Source organism: Megalops cyprinoides, chromosome 4 (assembly GCF_013368585.1).
Source record: "Megalops cyprinoides isolate fMegCyp1 chromosome 4, fMegCyp1.pri, whole genome shotgun sequence".
Lineage (NCBI taxonomy): Eukaryota > Metazoa > Chordata > Actinopteri > Elopiformes > Megalopidae > Megalops > Megalops cyprinoides.
Window position 1 is genome coordinate 33278607 of NC_050586.1, and position 21178 is coordinate 33299784.

At 42.6% G+C, this 21178-nt stretch overlaps 1 protein-coding gene across 1 annotated transcript in view; it reads left to right on the forward strand.

Moving 5' to 3' along the window:
- The window catches only part of tmem8b (transmembrane protein 8B), a 100182-nt gene extending 79361 nt beyond the window's left edge, over positions 1-20821 (forward strand). The window contains exons 6-13 of the mRNA XM_036527607.1: positions 154-542; positions 9154-9250; positions 9989-10112; positions 11163-11305; positions 12442-12620; positions 13766-13912; positions 15130-15246; positions 20486-20821. Of these exons, the coding sequence (XP_036383500.1) occupies positions 154-542; positions 9154-9250; positions 9989-10112; positions 11163-11305; positions 12442-12620; positions 13766-13912; positions 15130-15246; positions 20486-20821 (1532 nt within the window). The remainder of the gene's footprint in view (positions 1-153; positions 543-9153; positions 9251-9988; positions 10113-11162; positions 11306-12441; positions 12621-13765; positions 13913-15129; positions 15247-20485) is intronic.
- Positions 20822-21178: the final 357 nt, after the last annotated feature.

A 21178-nucleotide genomic window follows, 5' to 3' on the forward strand; every position in this document is an offset into this window, starting at 1 on the left:
GAAACCTGCGCGGTGGAGCCAACCCAACGGCAGGGCGCTTTTCCCTATCCCCACATCCCCCCCATACCCTCCCCACCGCTGTTGGGTGGAGGCCATCATTCGCTGTTACCATATCGACATGACGTACATGGCTGTTCTGATTTTGCCTTACAGATTGCTCCAAGCCCAGCGTTGCGAAGGGATCCTCGGCCGGATCAGCCCTGAACATGCCGCAGTCGTTTGGCTCCGCCATGGGCTTCTCTCTGATGGACACTCTGCCGGCGGCGGGCCTTCCCAGCCTGTCCCAGAACAGCTCGGAGCGGGGCCCTGCCCTTGCGTCCGAGGACACCGTCACTTACCTGGCACCCACCTCCGACACCAACAAGTGCTGGCCCATCCGCCCCACCCTGCGGAACGAGTTGGACACCTTCTCTGTCCACTTCTACATCTTCTTTGGCCCCAACATTTCCATCCCCCCTGATAGGGCCGCCGTGTTCGCCATCAACCTGATGCCCGTGCTCGACAGCGGGGGCGTGCTCAACATGGAGCTCAAGCTCAACACAGTGAGTCCAGCGTGGCTTAAACTCCCCATTTTTGCATGCCTGGTCTTTTTTGAATTATCACTCATCTTCTTGTTTCTATGTACTTATCCTGAACAAGAATCGAGAGTACGCTAATGTAACTAGCATAATTTATCTATCTGTAGTGTCAAAATGCACTGAGGGTGGTAATATGAGAAAATAAAAACCCAAAGAGGGTCTCTGGTTGGAAGTACATTATCAGCCAATTATCAATCAGTCCAGCATCAGCTCTGGGCTTCATTTCCAATCTCTTATTTGTTTTTTTTTTACAGCTTAAACTTCATTTCAAGCTCAATTAGACATGCATGCTAAATGATAATTGTCAGGCAAACTGCTGACAATTTTTCAGTGAATTGCAGTAAATGGCTTTTAAACTGACACCCTTGTTTCCAAGATGAAAAAAACCCAAACCAACAGAAAAAATATTTATAGTTATGTTGCTTCAGAACAAATAGACCACTGATGGAAAAAATGCACTTCTGACTGTGACTTGTGTGTACTGCATAACATCATTTCCAGTAGATCCCATTATAAAATCTGATTAATCTGTCTTGGCTGCCTATCACAGACCATAATACCTTATTTCAAAAAAGGATAATGCTTGAAAATACCCGGAACAATTTTATTTGTGTTTAATGTAAGGCTTGGTCCATCTTATCTCCTGAAAAGATCAGAGTCTGTCATATGTGTGTCTTTTGGGATTATGCTCCTGAAAGCTTTCTGAATGGGCTATTCCCTCATTCTGTGCTACATGGCAGACTTCGAAAAAAATCAAACTCTAAATAATTCATACTCCATTTTCTTTGAAACTGAGTCAAGTGTGCTGGATGTGTCCATGATGCATGTAAAACACTTTAGGTTATGTCTTCAGAGCCACCCCCCCCCCCCCCCCCCCCCCCCCACACACACACACACACACACATACCCCACTACCCAGTGAACCAGTTTGGCGGGATGAATAGGTCTGCATTTCACGACGCAATTCCATGGTTAGTTTAAAAACGGCCGTAGCCAATCACCCGTGGACTAATTCTCACAGCCCGGGAGGTGTCGCTTGCTATGTGTATGATGGTAAATGTCACTGCATTTTGCACCACTGGTGCCTGTCACGGCAAAGCTCTCTAGACGAACTCGATACCCTGTCCTGTCTCATTATCCTTAATCATCTGTCTGACTTTTGGTGGAATTTCAAAATCATAACCTGTGATTTTTCTGAATTTAAATACTTTTATCTGTTTAGGTAAGGAGCTAGGCTTTGCGTGTTATGCTAGGCTGATCAAATGCCTGGGTTCTTTGTTATGGGTAGGATCTGGGCTTTCTGATAAAGATTAACAGCTGTAGTAGGCCGACTGTATCCATTGATAATGTTATATACGCAGGGGATTATAATTAACATGATAATGAACTTTATCTTTTCTTGTGAATATCATTAGCTGCTGTGTATTTTATGCCATTGTCTCACGTGTCATGTGATTACTCAGAGAACAAAACAGGGACTTATTAAATGCCTGTTATCAAAAGCAGAAAAGGGGAGCACAGACAGTTGGGGGAAATTTGATGGGCTAGATATTTCTGCACCAATGCTTGAGGAATGTGAGAGCATTCTCCAGCATCGGGGCATTACATTAGCCAAATGGAGAGAAAATCCACTGATTGCGTCCTGCACTCATGAAATCAAAGGTGATGTGTTCAATGCCCACTAGACCCTTGGAGATTTCCATCGCCGGGCCGAAAAGGAATAGAAGCAGACATGAATACAGAGAAGAGCTCTCGCGGGTAAACATTCATTTTGACGTGTCGGAGACCCAGGCTTTTCATGGTTAAGAGGTGAAAAATATGGGTGCGTCAGTGGTTTTGCAGGCACGGGCCAGTGGAAGATGCATCTGGCATTTTCTGAAGAGGGGTGGTTATCTCTGCAGATGACAGAGGACAGGGCGACAGGGCTTTTCTTGCTGCATGAAACTTCCTGGGTTGCACACGTGAGAGCAGCTTTTACGGTGTGTGTGGTGTGTTCATACCCGTCTCCCTCACAAAAGCTTTCCCCACACGGCCCCTGCACTGCAGAAATTGAAAATCAGGAGCTGGAGTCCTAATAGCACGGCACTACTTTAATTCACAGACCTTTGAAAGCCAGGGCCTCTTAAACTTCAAAAAGACTCTCACTCATTTTATCTTCCACTTTATAACTGATGCCTGTGCACAGCAAGTGTCTTAAGTCTTAAGTGTCTTAAGTGTCTTCAGAAAACCAAAGTTAGAGTGAGAAGAAGAAAAAAAAACATTTACTGAGATTTCCATATGAAGCCATTTTTCATTTCTAAATTTTCTTTTGGGAGAATGAACTTTAATTCACATCAGGTGTCACACACTTAATTTTTTTTAACTCACACAGTTTGAAAAATGAATGATCTGGTAAAATTTCTGGGTTTTTTTTTTGGAGTTGCGGTGTCTCCAGCAGTATTGGCTTTCTTCAGGAGGCTCTACTCCTGTTCTGTTTTAGATGCTATGTACAAAGTCAGACCGTAATTTCTCCTGGTCTTTCTGTGCACATGGCAGAATGGGCCAGTGAATCATTTCACTCCAATCAGTAGCTAAAGGCCTTTTTCCTCCTTTAACGGTAGCACAGGGGGCTGTAAAAGACGCTCCGTGCTTAAGTTGGAGCAAAGTATAACCTCTGGGAGTGTGCCACCACTGTAAAGCTAATGATTTCCATCCACTGCCATATGCTGCCATCTGGGCATTATCTAGTAAGGACAGTGCCATGATTGATGCTCGCTTCCTCCATGTACCAGAGGTTTATGGGCAAGGTGTGCAAGATGTGTCATTTTCACTGCTTCCTGGAGACCCCAGGCTTTTTTGGCTCCCAAGAAGATCTCAGGAAAATGGATTGCCAGCATGGTTTTCAGATTGCGTTTCTAGTCGTGAAGTCTGTCCCTGAGTTGTTCTGTTTCAGCCTAGAGCAAACGGAGTTTTCAGCTTACCGTGTTTTTATAAATAATCAAACTGAATTAAACTTGAGCGGTTTAATCCTTACCTAGGAGAATAACACGTGGAGGAAGCCTATTTTCCTGGTGATGATTTAGAGAGGTTTGCATTTCAGTACTGAAAGAAAAAGTGTCAGTGTTTTCTTTTTTCAGTTGTGCAGGTTGCGTTCAGGTCCACACATGCGTTTTCACGAGGAGCTGGTGTTTGCGCGGCGGGCCTTTTGTTTTCGCGTTCGCTTGATTGATTGGATTTGCCGGCCGGTCTTTATTCCCCTTCATTTGCCGCTGCTCGCTGACATTTGGTTGAAATACATCCCATCAGCGGTGTATCATTAATGCACGGCCACACCGGCTTTACTCTGTCAGGAGCCATTTTCCTTGGACCACATATGGCACAACGGGGTGATTGTGCAGGACCTGGGTGAGAGGAGGAAAAGAAGGGGGAGTGTCAGGAGGGCCCTGTGTGTGTGTGTGTGTGTGTGTGTGTGTGTGTGTGTGTGTGTGTGTGCGCTGGGGGGAGCACAGGGTTATGTGAGGAAGGACCTAACCATCTGGGCTGAATGTTCGCCAGTCGCTCATTTCCCCTACCTCCCTCCCTGAATAGGTACCACCAGACATTAATTAATGGAAAGCGACAGCCATAAGAAGTCAACCTGCTTCATCCTGAAAAAGGCAATTACCTGACACTAATGAGCCGGTATGAAAGAGCAGAGAAGGGAAAGAGGAGGGGCAGGAGAAAGGCCAATGCTCAGCAACAAAGTCTGATGAATTGGGCAGCTTCAAACAGGTTAAGTAAACATCTTTTTATTTAAAAAAAAAAAATCATCTCAATCAAATCTGTGATTATACACTAATGCTTATGGGCCAATACGCCAATGATGATAATCGCCTGATAAGATGTAGTGAACACAGCTCAGCTTGAGAATTTCAAACCCGGTTGAGATCAAGTGAGATTTTCTCAATAAGTGGATAACTGGGGCTGCTTTCGAAGTGTTTTAAGGGGGTGATGATGTTTTGTACACGCTGTCCATAATAAGTAAATACACTCAATATATAATCACATTTACAAAGGACAGAAGTATAAATTAACTTCTCAAAAATATCGTATAGGACACTGGCAAATACAATCAGAATTGGGTATCCCACAACTGAAGAGATCATGAAAACTTTTTAAGAAATAAACACAGTGTATAGTGTAAGGAGGTGAAATATTACGGTTAGAAGCTATTAAAATACCACCCATCCTGTCACTGACAATCAATTTTTTTCCTCTCAGCTTTATACAGAAATATTCTCAAATAACAGACAGCAATCACATTACCTACTACCCTAGGATTTAAATTAAAATATGAATCCAAAGTAGGAGTACACTAAGGTACACTAAAATGGTAAAATAGACTCCAAACTAAATTTACTGATATTATCTTTTTAAATACACAGAAAGATGGCATTGACTTATTGCCAAATAAGCGCTCTAAAGGACTTATGGGATCCCTTGTAGTTTTTTGTAATAGGCGAACAGTTGACTGGTTCTTTCAGTGTTCGCAGTGTCCCCTTATGTGAAGAGTTCAGGCCTGAAGCCAAAGCACTGAGTCACCACTGTGGATCCTGCCCCTTCTGTGGGTGAGCCTTCAAACAAGACCAGCCCCAAATCCCAGCTCCTTTGTGGGTGTGCCCTCAAACAAGACCAGTCCCAAATCCCAACCTCTGTGTAGGTGTGCCCTCAAACAAGACCAGTCCCAAACCCCAGCTCCTCTGTGGGTGTGTCATGAGAAGATGAACTCGGTTGCCAGCATAGTAAATGTGGCAGTGGCTTGGGGATGCAGGTGCTGTGTGCTATGTACGTGAAGCCCGCCCCTGGTGCTGGGTCAGTGTGAGTGCACAGCTCTACCCCCAGAGGACACTTTGAGGTCAAGTTTGACTCAGCTATGTCATGAGTACTTAAATGATTGCTGTGGTGCCTGAAGGCCTCTTATTCCCAAGATAATTATGTCCTTCAAGACAAGAAATGAGAGAGAGCACTTAAACCACTAGCTTTTGCAGACAACATTTCAATCTACAGACCAGAGGTGAAAAAAATGCAACTTTCTTTTCCACAGATGTGTAAAAATCAAGGACGTTTCTGAATCAGATAAATAGAGGACCTCTTTAGTCACTTTAAAAGAGACATCATAATTGGAGGCATCCTGTTTGAACAAATCCATGTGATCATTTAAACCGTACTGTACAAGTTTCCACCTAGTTAAAACTACACATTGCTTATACTGTCATAGCACTAGCAGTTATTGTATAGAGAACGAATGAGACAGCAGAGGGGTAACACTGATAAAAACAAACCCGGAACCATTATTTGCCCTGGCACTGAACACAGGGGAAATGCGAAGAAGGCTCAACTCTGAAAATCTGTCAAGGGGAATTGAATTTGGAGTGGATTTCAATATATCAGGTCAGCGGACACTGGGACTCTCATTGGGTACTGTCTGGTTGTTATTTACTGGGCCCTCTTTGGTATCTTTCACTGAAAACACTTTCAGCAAATCACATTAGATGAAATTGTTTTGCTTTATTTACTATTTTCCTGTTCATAAGCATGAACTATGATTTGGTTCACTCACAGAAAATTGTCAGAAAGAAAGGTTCTTTTAAATTACGTACAGGTGATACAATATATTTTTTTCTCTCTAACAGCAATGTAACAGCTTTATGCTGTTCACATCCCATTATCTGGTGCAAGATGGAGCTAAATATAAGTAAATATATTCTTCTTACATGCCAAAGGAGGTGTTACCTATGATGAATAAGGTTAATCGATGTTTAAAAAATGATTTACAAAACTATTACATAATCCAGGTACAACCAAACAGAGAGACTGGAAGAATAAATATTTAGGGCTGGACTCAATTTACATTTGGTTTTATGTTTGACTTTGGCTCACAACGAGTTACTTTTATTCTTTACAAACACAGTTTGTAAAGTTCAGCTTTCAGCAAAATTAAGTAAATTGTGTTTTTATTGAAAACAGACACAATTGCATTTATTTGTCAAAGGTAAAGGTAAATATTTGATTGATTTTGGTTTGTAGTGAGGTAAAGGTCTACCAAACCTCCATTTAAGTTGTTGATCTAATTCAAAACAAACTCAAAACAATTTTAAAATGAACTACAGGGAAAGTTTTTTGTTTGGCATATGGCACCAAGCACCAACCAAATAAAAGAACCTTGAATCTGATTCTAAATGCCTGGTTCATTTTGCAAATCAGTTTCCCTGGCACCCTAGGTGTTGTCTTGTATTGTTTTTTTTTTAACCTAAATTGATCTAGAAAGATGCCCACATTATTAAAAAGTAGCCTGCAATTTCATCACCAGCAGATCTGTAATTACATGCAAACAAACCATGATGAGATATACTGGTGCCCAGACTGGGGGTTGTAGATTTTATGGGGTATAGAACAGTGTGATCTACAGCTGTATTGAGACAAATGAAGCCAAGCACATGTCAGTGCTTGATAGTGTGTAAATTACCATTGAAATTCAGAGTGATATTTCCATCTCGCATCCATCCCTCTTGTTTACCACATTACACTGGCTTGCTGTCAAATATGAGTTGTAATCGTCTTAAATGCTTGATGTTCGCGCTGTCACTGATTTGCTCATCTGCCAAACTCTGTCTTCACCTCTTGGTCAATTTACTGCTGAAACAAGTCAAGACCGTCAGCCTCTGCTTTGGAATCTGATTTGCACTGGAGCCAAATGCAGACAGCTGAAGTGCATTGGTCGTCACTCATAGAAAGCATGCTCTCAGAATGAGCTCTGTGCTGAGGCCAGCCGAGCACAGGTGCTTGGCGACTTCACGCATATCGACCACTTGAACGCTGTCTGTATGTGTGGCAACAGCAGCAGCGTAGCATAGCGGTGAGGGGCAGGGCTTGTGACCGAAAGGTTTCTGGTTGAATTACCTGCTGGGCGCTGCCGCTGGACCCCTGGCCAAGGTACCTAACCCAGATTTGGCTCAGTAAATATCCAGCTGTATAAATGGACAGCATATAAAAATTTTAACCTATGTACGCCACTCTGGATAAGAGCATCTGCTAAGTGGCAATAATGTAATGTATGTAGTATATACATACATATATATATATATATATATATATATATTCATATGTGTGTGTGTGTGTGTGTGTGTGTGTGTGTGTGTATGTGTGTGTGTGTGTGTGACCAGCATAGCAAAAGTGGGTTATATTACAATAATGAATGTGCTTAATAGCATGAGCACTTCCATTTGAAAGGCAGGTGCCACACAAGTGGGATATAATGATATGGCTCAGTCTGAATACGCTGTAGTCTTCCACAATGATGCTCATCCTGACACTCTACTGCTTCTGCTCAAAGCACTATACAGCATTTAATCCTTCTGCAATGCCCTTTGCCCTTACCCCTTAAAAGGTGTTACTTTTACCACTTTCATCACAGCATCATGATTAGGCAGTTCCAAATCATGATAAAAACTAACTTTTGATTAAATTTGGTATCCAAAGTTAACAGCACAGTGCACTGTGGTTAGATTGAATGGAGTCCAAATTGTATTGTATCATTGCCCATAAACTGGTCCTCAGGAGATAGAAAGCAATCAAGCACACAAGGTCTGAATATCAAATATGAGCAAAGGATGTTTTTATTTTTACCTATTCAGCATTATTAAGATTTATGAAATTGATGAAAAGCTGCAGTGTGGTTAATGAAAAAAAAATGCTGCAATCTGAAATTTATAATGGATGTACACTGAATCCCAGCTTTAAACTGAATATAGGAAAGTGAACCCATGTAAACAAAAAGGGGTTCACATTGAGGAAGAATTCAGGAACAGGCCAGTCTTGTCAGTGGAGTTATTTTTTGCATTTGTTACTAAATGTCTGCTGTGCCAGGCAAATAATTTACGCTTTATGGCTGCACTTTTAAACCATAGTAAAAGCTTTACAAAGGAGCAGAGATGCAAGCTAAAAAGAGCTGAATGCTTTGGACGTCATCTGGCCCTTGCTAAAAGGAGAATGCCACTCTTGGGTCAATAGGCGTTCTCTGCGTCATTCTCCACCAGTAGTTGGGAGACAGAAGACAAGTAATGAGGCTGCAACCAAGCAAAGTTGTAAATTATTAATCACCTTTACCTTTCATCGCCGCTGCAAACTGCCCTGGCCTGTTTGGATCGCGGCTATGATTGGCTTAGAGGACGCGGCACTTTCTGACAGGCAACTTCTCTGTTCTCTCTGTCTTAATACCTCTAATTTGCCATATGTCCGGATTTCAGCTCTGCACCAAGGCCTCAATAATTCATGTGATGAGGGAATTACAGGATGAACATCTTTATTTTCTCATGTCTCGGGACAAGCCGGGGGAGAGAGAGCGAGATCTGCTATTCTGCAAAGCCCTTTTATGCTACAAAGGGCTGATTTTCTATTGATATCAGAGGGACTTGATCAAATAATAAGCCTTTGTGTTATGTCTCATGCCAGCTCAGCCTTTTTATCATTGCCCGTTCAGAGGTCAGATTCTGATACCATCCTTTCACCCTTGCTGAAATGCCTTGTTTGAGATATTGCATTTCTGTCTTTTCTACAGACTTCTGTGAAAGGAGAGAATATCACTGTGTTTGGCTGTTTGAACCACGGAATGCCACTGTCCTTGTCTGACAACTCCACAGTCAAATGTGAATCCGGTAGGACTGAATTCAAACTCACACTTTTGAAAATCCGCAGCCGCCTCCAGGAGGCGATGCGCGAGATCATAGATGCTTGTAATGACAGCGATTATAATTCTGTTTTTTTTTCCGTTTCCACCCTGCCAAAACTGTGAAAAAGACAAATATGCATGAATATGTAGGATTGCTTTAAGAGATCAAAACCATTACTAGACCTAGTGTGGAATTCGGAGCAGGATAATTCACAAAGTTGCAGAGCAGAGAGTGGGAGTGTGGAGAAAAATGTCAAAGCTAAAAGGAGAATGCAGTCCCACAGAGCTTGAGGCATTATAAAACACATAATTTCCCATGTGCTTCAGGTGCTGAAAATAGCAGTTGTCCGTTATGAAACTGTGACATCCAGCATTATATCACCAGCAGCGCTATTAGCACCAAAGCTGTACTCATGGACCATAATTACAGTTATTTAGTTTGCTTCTCCTCTGAGATTTAGTTATCAGTTGATTTTATTGTTATCCATGAAAATGGAAATAATTGGAAAATGTGGGTCGTTTGTACAGATCACACAGATAAGCACAATAGTTCACTACGCTGCACAATGCCACCGCAACATACTACTCCACAGTTGCAGTAATGGAAAACTGAAGAATGAGGACAATGATGACCAAGAAATCTGACTGTCTCTCTTTTCCTCCCTCTACCTTTCCCCATCTTTATTTCGCTCCCTCCACCCCGCTCCGCTCACCGTGATTTCAGAGTCCATTGCAGGGTTTCTGCTGTCTGTCAATGCCACCTCCAATGTTACAAAGCTGAGGATCCCATACCCGCAGACCGGCACTTGGTACCTGAGCCTGCGGTCCCTCTGTGCCACTGAGCATGGGTAAGACGACACAGAGGCACTCGACCGGGTCATGACAAGTGGCAGTGCAGTTCTGAACTAGAAATATGAGCCTTCAAACCGTGAAAGGGTCGCAGCTTTTATACCTGTGGGCAAGGTCCTTAACCTGAGTTGTTGTAGTAATTGCCCAGCTGTAGAAAAAGATAATATGCAAAAATGCATGCCATGTAAGTTGCCAAGGATTAGGGCATCTGCGAAGCAGGCAGCTAATGCGCCATACAATTACGCTAAATTTTGCAGGAACACAATTTAGCACTTTAAATACATTGCCCTCCTCTACTTCCTCTCTTCCGCAATCCAGCTGAAATAGAATCAGTCTTTGTTGGGATTTTGTTGGATTGATGGCAAGATCCAAACAAACAGGCTTTTGATTTGTAATTATCGTTCAAATCCAACAGCTGTGGAGGCAGTATTCTCACAGCACTTGAAAAAAAGCATCTGATTTTTACACACATTATGCTCCCTTCAAAAGCAGCTGCAGAGCAATGAATAAATAAATATTATAGCTTCCCAGCCCCTGAAACGTCCTTGTTTTCCCATGCTAATGCATTTGGAAGCGTGGCAGTCTGCATTACATTTGCATTGAAAGAATTCTACCGTTGAAAAATAAGGAAACAGTTTAAGATAAATAAACATCGCACACAGGAGCACGGAATAACCAATGGCTTTCATGTCGTAAACCGCTGGAGACTGATAATAAGGACAACACTCTTATAGACTAACCTTAAGATCTCGTTTCACTCCAAATTCTAATCCAGGACTGTAAACACCTGTGACTTGACTATAGATTTTACCTTCGGTTTATGGGTTTAATTCCGTCCTCAGAATTTTAAAGTCCTGCTTTTAAATGTTTTGTTGGTTTGGAAAATTAATCTGCTTAATCAAGTCTGGGTGTGTTATTTACAGAAGCGTGGAGGTCATTTCCTCCGGGGACTCAATTAACAAGCGGAATAAAGCCTCATCTAGGCGGCCGTATTGGATTTGCACTATGTAGCCTGATATCACTGATCACACCTGACTGTTCGCCTTCAGGTTTGAGGTGTGCAGCAACGTCACAGCGGAGGTGTACCTGCGCTCCTACCTCACGCCCTGCATCAACGACTGCGGGACGTACGGCCAGTGCAAACTCCTCCGCACCAACAACTACCTGTATGCGGCATGCGAGTGCAAAGCAGGTAAAGAGGGAGTGCAGCATCCGTGCAGAGAACGCAAAGGCGGAAACACATTACCCAGCCGTAATATTGAAATGTCCCAAACTCATTCCTCTCGAGGTGACGACGCCAGTCAGTGGCACGAAGGCTGTCATTGTTCATTATCATAATAATCTCTCTCATAGCTCACAGCTCCATAGCAGGTCACAGTTGCATTCAGATATCTTATATTGGAAGAAAAAAAATACAATATAATGCTCTTACAGCAATGAGAAGAAATCCCAAGCCTTTGATTTATGAAGAAAGTGTTCACCGGTGATATTTGCTATCTCAACAGCTTATAGTTTTGGAATGTTTTACACATTAGTGGTAATGTGATTTTAATCACTGCAATATTTCACAATCTCTGCATAATTGTCAGTTCTGGAGATAGGATGCCAATCACAGATAATTGGCAGGGGATGGTAAATTATTCAATTAAATGTGTGTCCCCATCTCTTGTGAAAAAGAAATAGCCAATCATACAATTGCTTAATTAGATGAGATGTGATGTCATCAAATATGCTAATTGCCATTTCTCAATTACGCTTCAATTATAAAGTGCTTAAGTCTGATTTTTTTTTCCCCTCTTTTGGATACAGACTGTAGATTGCATTGTCATTAGCGTGTACAAATGTAGCCCCATAATGATTATTTTCTGGCAGCATCTGTTCTCAATAGTTTTTTTCTAAGAGCTTTGTATTTATTTCTTTTTTTCCAAAGAGCAATCACTCTCTTCAGGGTGATCTGAAAAGTACAATTGATCATCTGTTTTGACACTCAGTTAATCATCAGCGGTGATTTATTTGCAGGGGACAGAGGGGAAGGGTGGGTGGGGGGAGATACTCATTAAGTCAACTCTAATCAAAGGTTTTTTAATAGAAGAAAAGTGCCGGGATATTAGCGGTATGAGCGTATTTCCCACGCTGTTTACAACGCAGCGGGCTCACAGGATCCAATCTATATTTATGAAGCCGTTGCACAAACAGAGGAGAGAAAAAGGAGTGCATACGTCTCTTCAGCACCCTGACCCCCCCCCCTCTCCCGCTCTACCGCTCTCCCTCTCTCCCACTCTCCCCCCCCTCCCCCCCTCTCTCTCTCTCTCTCTGGCCCTCTGTTAGGCTGGGATGGCTGGGGCTGCACTGATAACTCGGAGGCCTACTCCTACGGCTTCCAGCTGCTCTCCACCCTGCTGCTGTGCCTCAGCAACCTGATGTTCGTGCCCCCCGTGGCCATCGCTGTCCGCAGCCACTACCTCCTGGAGGCGTCCGTCTACATCTTCACCATGTTCTTCTCCACCGTGAGTGCACGATTCACTGAAATTGGGGCTGGCCCTGGGGGCTCGCTGTTCACTATGGGATGTTGGGAGTCCATTACATGCTAGGGTCTGCTCCCCTCCCACACCCCCCAGCCTATATTTACGCCCCGCCCCTTCCACGGAGGTGACACTACAGTTTGTTCATGCTCTGATGGACGGCACCTGGGTCGTCATGCAATGAGAGAATCGCTGAGGTGTGTTGAGCGGTTGTGTAAATCACAGGTCTGAGGCATCCACTGCTGTTATAATTGCAAAGCATATCACAATTGTGTGGATAGGGCTGTATTTCCTTTGAAAGCAGAATTACATGAAAAAAAGATAATTACCGTTAATCATTTTTTAAAAAGTAATTTAAATAATGGTTTTATTTCACTTGGGATCGTTGTAAGTGTTTTGTGCCGGCGAATGCCCTTGTTGGCCTCTTGGTCCCAGCCTGAATGATGGGGCACATTTACTTTCAGACGTCCTCACCTTGTGTCTGATTACCTCTTGGAACTCATAGAAATAAAAGGGGAGCCGAATTGTAACATGTTTCTCCGTGCGTAAAAACCCGGCCTTTCTGTCAGTAATTCTCGCAGCTCTATGAGCCCTTTTGTGTTCCGGGACAAAGAAAAGAAGCCCGGAGAATCAGGCTATTCATCACAGAGTGGCCCTGACTATCCTTCTCTGTCTCAAACAGTGCCTTCATGAGGGCCTTTGTTGGTGCTGCTCCGCGCAGGCACCGTGTGACTCAGTCAGTGCATTGTCATTGAGTTATAGGGATGAAAAGACTTTCTTCTGCGTGTGAAATATAGTGGCTTTCAAGGAAATGTACCAGTGTGTAAATCCTTTACAGTACGTCTCCATACAGGTGCAGTCAGTGTTGAGCCCTCTGCAAGGCTGAAGATGGGCCTGGCCGTGCTTTAAAATATTGATTCTGAAAGCCCCCTGCAGTAGAATCCTGTGCCATCAAGTCCAGAACGTTTTACTTTGTTTCATTTCCTAATGTCACCAAGTTTAAACAAATTATTTCTACCCTGATACGGTCATCACACAGTAGTGATTCTCACTTCAGGTCCTAAGCATGCTTTGTGTGCTGTGCTATGGTTATGCCCCTAATTTTGACCCCGTTCCCCTCCTCCATCCAGTTCTACCATGCCTGTGACCAGCCGGGGATTGTGGTCTTCTGCATCATGGAGTACGATGTCCTGCAGTTCTGTGACTTCCTGGGGTCCCTCATGTCAGTGTGGGTCACCGTCATCGCCATGGCCAGGCTCAAGTCCATCATTAAACAGGTATGCCTCCTCATCTGTGGTTGTGACACAGGCAATTCAGGTTCCACAGCTAGAGAGGAATACCGGAACGTGGCTGCTCCCAAAACAACTATTGCACAACCAGTAAGTACAGCACAACTCTAGAGGGGTGAACAACTGTTTGCACAAAACCCAAACAATTCAGTGCAGTTCATAGAGATTTATTATCTGGAGGACTGCGTGCAGAACTTAAGTCAACTGATTAAAATTCAAAATAAATATCAACAAGATTCCAATCACAGCACAGCACGGTTGGCATTGCACCGTTGTGGAATGTGTCCTGCCAATTGTAAAGGTTAAACCAGTCATACTCTACCGCTTTCTCCTCAGCATTGACTTTCTCTGCTCTTTTTCTCAGCACAAATGTCCAGTGGGTGCCTAAAATTCTATTCAAATGAAAGTGATATTTAGCTTTCTGTTTACATGTCTAAAAGCACACTACTGTTAAAAAAATACAGTGAGATTAATAAGAGTATTTTGCAAATGTGTACACAGCCTTGAAATGTTCATGGAGTAGTGCTGGATGGTACCATGCTCTTTGCTTATAGAATGAAATGTTGTTCCTCTTTATGCCAGTGGTGTAAATGTTTATGCATTTGACTTACATACAAAAACAGCTTAACATCTTCCCATTTTACACTAAGCGCCATGGAAAAGCTTGCTCACTGTTCCGTTGAATCAATTTTGAGAAAAGTGCTTTTTAGTTAAAGTTATTGTTCTTTCACATTATGTTCCACGATTTTACCCTGCTGGAGCTGCTGAGTTAGATTTCCTTGTTTTTTTTGTCCTGCTGTCAATGACAATGAACACAAAATCTGTATTTTTGGTATACTCTGTCTCTGGGTCAGACGCTGACTGCTCAGCAGTCTGGAACAGCCCCAGTCAGCCTGTGCATCTGGTCCCCTCCAGGGGTGGCATTGCACTGAAGGATGCAGTGCTGAAGGCAGCGTCTAATCAAACTGCACATGTTGAGTCTGCAGAGAGGACATTTCCAACAGGCACCTGCTGGCACAGAGGCATGCCGCCCACTGCTGCAGTCACACTGCCTCAAGCCCAGGAGCCCGGCTCTAATTGGACCGGGCTTCCCCTGTCCTCAGGCGCCTTGGGCCATGACCCCCCCACCCCATAGCACCCCCCGTGTCCGCGGTTTTCGTCGACTGTGTGTCAGCCGTCTCCTGTTTCTGTTCCACCTGCTCCAGGTGCTGTACCTGCTGGGAGCGATGTCGCTGTCCATGGCTCTGCAGCTGGACCGGCACGGGCTGTGGAACCTGCTGGGGCCCAGCCTGTTTGCCTTGGGCATCATGGCCATCGCTTGGGTAAGGACGGCTCGGGTGAAACACATGTGCATACATTAAAACAATCTGGGGTAACACGAGAAAAATTTTTTTTTCATTGTGGTCCGAGTATCTGCTTCACAGTGAAAAATGGCTGGAGAAGATTAGCTTTTGTAACATTTCAGTAGGCTTCAGCCAAGCCTATGGCTATACCTGAAGTAAAACACGCAATAAATATAAAATGGACACTATAAATATATAATACATTAATACGATATCTGTCTTCCTATTTATCTGTCTGTCTCTTCTGAAGACCTCCCTGAAGGAAGCACTGGTTCTGTTGGTTTTTAAGAATTGTAAAGCTGATAATAATTCATACCAAAGGGCTGGAGGCATAAGTGTTATATTTTAGGGGAACTGAAGTTATTTTTAAAAACTCTAGCTGTAAAATTCACAGCCCGTCCAGTTGAATAAATGCAGTCCTGGCATTTTTCCTGCTGGGGCCCTGCCATACGAAATGACTTGATTTGTTTTTGTTGGTTACTCCTTCCCATGTGTTCCTTTATTTAGGTGAGTGCAAGACAACGCTTTCATTTAAGTGTTGGCAGTGTGCATCTCAGGGCATTAAAAGTTCCTCTCTCCTGTCAGCATTAGTCATGCCCCATAGTTTCATTACCAGTCAGCATGTTCTTTCACTAACTCTCCTCTTTGTCATAATGTGCTCCCTGAACTGAGAAGATAAAAAAATAATAGTCTTTGAGGCAGGGTCTTTCCATAGCCTTTAAGATTGTAGCGCCAACATTGTGTTGAAAACATAGGCCTCCCTTGTGCAGGACTCAGCATACATATACTTAAAGGAGATAACTGGAGCACACAAAATCACGTCTTTGTGAGGTGAGTTAAGCGTGACGCAGAGGGCGATTTACTGCGCACTGTTACATTATTATTCTGCACTCGCACGAGTGAAAGGGACCGATAACTTCAAACGGACACATTTATTCTGAAGATATTATCCAAGCACCTTTGAAATGACAACGTATTTCCGGGTTTTGGGATTTCACCCGTCATGGTTTTTCTGTTTTGTTCTGTTTTGTTTTTCTCCGAAGACGTTTCACTTGTGTTTGCAGAGTTCAATTTCAAGCCATTTTTAGGGCTTGTGCAGCTGATTTGTTTTCTTGTCCTTCTGTGTCTGTTTATTTGGTGATGTCAGCGGGAGCTAGGTCTACTGACCAGCCACAGCGAAACCGGTCAATATCACATTTATTTTCAGGGATTGCACAACCAATCTGTCCAATAATTAGTCAGCAAACAAACATTTTCTGAGAGGGTTTTAGTTGTGCTGAGCACTATATGTAAGTACCATGTTTTTATTAGATTTTCACAGCACCTGTCTATTTTTCCAGTACAAAAGCAGATACATGTGTCATAGTGCAGGATTCCACATAGGAGGGGATAAAGGTCAATGGCATCATCATTCATCTTATGTTGCAAAACATGTGTACTTGATCAAATTGTGATTTTATTATAACAGCTCTTAATACAAGCATGACATATTGCAGGCATCCTCAGTGCAATGCTAAAATGCTATTTTCTGTTAGGGTGAAAATTGCAATTCATCATCAATTCTAGTGTCGTACACCTGTACAGTGAGCACCACGCATTTCATATTAAAATTCCTTCATATCGGCTTGTCATGTTTTTTTTTGCAAGGGCTTGCATCTTTACTGTTCAGACGTACTCAAATTAGATCACTCAAGCAGAAAGTGGAAATCTCTCTTTTTTTGCAGTGCTGCAATTCAGCAGTATAATCGAGATATGGCAAGAGGCAGGCTAAGAGGCATAGCCTAACTCTCTGAAAAAGAAAGATATCTCTGTTTGGCACCGTGTACAGGAACAGAACTACTTCAACTGAAACTTGTAAGATTGCTGTAAGTTTTCAGTGTTGATACATGTGCATGATCAAAATACTGTAGATTAGATATTACAAGTTTGTTGATATCAAGGTATTTTGCAAAGACATAGTGATATTTTTTGTGCTTATTACACTCCAAAGCTCATACAGTGACAGAGTTTCAATGTAAAATAATAGATAGCAGACAATATACAAAGAACAATCATGGTCTCGTCTAATGTTAAGTTTCCTCAGGCCGTTATTGTGTTATTATGGACAGTGCATTAATTTGTTAAATACATTTCAGTGGCAGATTGAGTACACCAATATATAGTGGTACATACTGGTACACAGTGAATCACTGTCAAGTGATTTCATTGAAACTTGATTTTGTGAGGTGCCTCCAAACTATTTTGCCCATACTTTATATAATAAGTTTTTATTGTTCTCAGAACTCAGTTCCAGGAGAATTTGCTGCAAGATTTTGACTTGAAAATGTCACGCATCAGGCAGATTATTGAACGTGACGAAGAGGCATCGATTCACACATCAGCTAATCGATAGCTGTCTCCGCTCAGTTCTCCCCCGACGGCATGAAACGTAGGGGAGTTTCGCTGATTAATACTTCTGTTATATATCAGGCAAAACCTTCTCCAGAACAGGGTGTGAGGCTGACCCTGGAATGTGTTTTGTGCTTTCAACAGCTGGTTTCAGCAACAGGGTGCTGCTTTTTGGCCCTGTGTTTTGAGTTCCTGTCTTGCTGTCTGGGAGTGCGTAGATCTTGTCTCTTATCTTATAAAAATACGTGGCTTCATCAGCATAACGGAAACCAAACATAAAAGTGCACAAATGTGACCCTGACATTTTCCTGTGAGGACATTTGAGCCTTTCTTGATGTTGGCAAGCAGTCATTTGGAAATAATTTACAGTGCTGTTGACTGGGATAGCAAGCAATCTTGCTCTTTCAGCAGTGTCGCGCCCTACACAGTGCAATGTGCTTCTCTGGTTTCCCGTGGTGCTTAATTAGCAAGAGACAGAATTAAACCAATTAAGAGTGCAAGCTCATTATTCCTGCAATGCCGTTGGCCAGGGTAAAGAGTTCACACAGAAGTCAATACCTTCCTTACGCCAAGGACAGACACACAAAGAACCTGCATGTGTGTATGCTTTGGTGTATGTGCATGTTTTGGTGTGTGCTGTGTGAGAAATGTGTTTTGTTCAGCTAAAGCATTGGTGCCATGTTGTGGCGGTACAGTGTGAACTAAAAGAGAACCACAGCAAAAAATGAAGTGATAACACATGAGTTGTGATGCAAAGAAGAATTAGAAATAGATCCTAAATAGAAGGTCTTTTTAATAGTTTACTTCTGTCAGGGAAAGTGAAAAATTATTGTTATTATGATCATTATTATGATTATTATTTTCATTATTATGCTAAGCCAAAGTAATGCCTGAGAGTTGTAGCATTAGCGCTGTGCCCCGCTGCTGGCCTGCCAATCCTGCCTGAGGATTACGCAGGGCACTAATGGCAGCACTTTGGCTGCATCTCAGAAATTACAGGAAGGAGCTCAAGACACCTTGGAAATGGGCCTCAAATAATCCACTGTTTGAGAATGCTGTAGTGAAATGTGAAAAAAACAGCAAGAAAGGAGTGAGACATTTAGTATTGCGAAGGTGTCTGTTCTTGTGAAAAATTTTCCAACTGTGAAATTCAGAATATTACAAGGTCTCACAACATTTATGTAGTTTCAATGGAGTGACAGTAAAATGGTTTATTATTATTGTTATTACTATTATTATTAATAACAACAACAATAATAATAACAATAATAATAACAGACGACACTTAGTTTTATGATCCCCACTGAAGAGTTTAGTTTCTAACAACCAATGCTGCTTTAAATTAACTGCACCCAAAATATACACAGCCACTCCCTAATTTAATTAAGTTTAACCACCACCCATTGCCCAACCCCCACCCCCACCCCACCCCCCATACACAGGGCAAAGCACTATGGCTATCGGAATGGAAATAGTCATCAGTGCTGATGGAATTTTTGAGGGCTGCACCAAAGACAAGTCTGCCAATAACATGTGCCAACTGTGCAACAGTTTTGTGCTATCAAAATCGGGCCCCAGACTTATTGTGATAGTGACACTTCCCCAGTGAATGTTATTCTATTGTTCAGATCTATTTCCAGCAATTTTGCAGTGCTGTTGCTGTCATGGTCTTCAGTGGTCTTGCTGTCAAGTGTTCTCGGAGTGCTCACACCTATTTGTCCCATGTCAGTCCGTTTTTAACACAGCTGAATCATTACTCTGGACAGGTGACTTGTAGCAAGCCTTGTGAACACCAAGCCGAGCTCTCGCTGAGAGGGAAAAAGTCTGACTGGAACTTCAGAATCCATACATGGCCTGCTGTGAGATTGCTGCCAAGGGCAAAATGACGGTGTACATGTACACACATATTATACATCAACTGATGGGGCGTGTAGCATCTTAATTGAATTTTCTTGCAGTATTCGAAATGAATAGGAAATCTCCTACCCCCCCCCCCCCCCCCCCCAAACAATGAACAGCTCGGCAACAATGTAAACCTTTGAAAACAGCTGGGCTTTGACAATCTGGAAAAGGGATCTGCATATTAGATCTTAGATTGCAAACCACCAAATGCACTGCAGTCTTAGTAGCAGCACAGCAACTCACAGCAACTATTGTTATGACAGTATTAAATATGGAACACTAAACTACACAGAATCCTTATCATACGCTATACTTATGATCAAAAGGTGAGAAAGTGCATTGGAAAGAAGTCAGTTAAATTGTCAGAGGACTTGACAGAGGCTTACAGTAGCTTTTAGACAGTAACATACATTTTTAGGCATAGGCGTGTAGAAAAGCCAACATTCCCAAGGCTGTTTTTAAACAGTTACATGTATAGCTCTACCAGAATGAGATGTATTTGTAATATGTACCAGTGCCAGTTCAAGTGGCCAGTGCCTCTTGCATTATTCCTGCTTGTAAAGAAATGTGCATAAAACTTGTAATCCATGACATACTATGCAGCATAGCTTCTTGTGATGTAGCTGAAGAGGAAGATGTGCGTAAAACTACAGATCCTCCACTTATATGTGACATACAACAACACCCATATATAGATGCCATTAGCATTTTACATAAAAATTCAATACCAATAGCTTGAGTACATGCTTTTAAACTCGTACTGTTGTTTCAAGTAAGAATGTGAATAACCCTTTTACCCAGTTATACCTTTTAAGTCATAATTTCAAAAGTGCGTAGTATCCTCCAACAGTTAAGCTCCAAAGCAAACTATCCACTTGATTCTCGTCATCTCTTGGTTCTGATGTTCATCTCTCCCCCCGCCCCACAGACTGTGCGTACTATCCGGAGGCGTCGCTGCTACCCCCCGACCTGGAAGCGCTGGGTCTTCTTCCTCTTCCCGGGGACCATGATCGCCACCTCGGCCGTGGCCCTCTACGCCTTCGTGGAGACGGAGGAGAACTACTTCTACATCCACAGCATCTGGCACATGCTGATCGCCGGCAGCGTGGGATTCCTGCTGCCGCCACGCGCCAAGCCAGACGACAAGGTCACGCCCATGAAGCGGAGGAGGGGGTGTGGCTACCAGCTGTGTGTTAACGAGCACGAGGAGATGGGCCTGGTGGACCCAGCCATCATCTCCATCAACAGCATCTGTACAAGTTGATAGCCTTGGCTCAACGGACATTTTATTTGCCTTCTTTTACATTGGTATAAAATGGAAAAAAAGCCAGAGAACTTGAAACATATTGTAAATAACAAAAAAACACTTGAGTTTTATTATAATTATCATTATTACTTCTATTATTATTATTCTTATTGTTAGTATGATCTTTATTATCATGACTTGTGGGTGTACAGTAAGACACTATCGTTTGTACCTACTGTACTTTTTAAAAATCTAAGCTAAACACTGCTGCTAATTGACGGTGACTGTAAAAATGTTATGTAATTTATTTATTGTTCATGTTTTCAAAAAAAACCCCAAATGTTTATTATCATTTGGATTTGGAAAAAAATATGA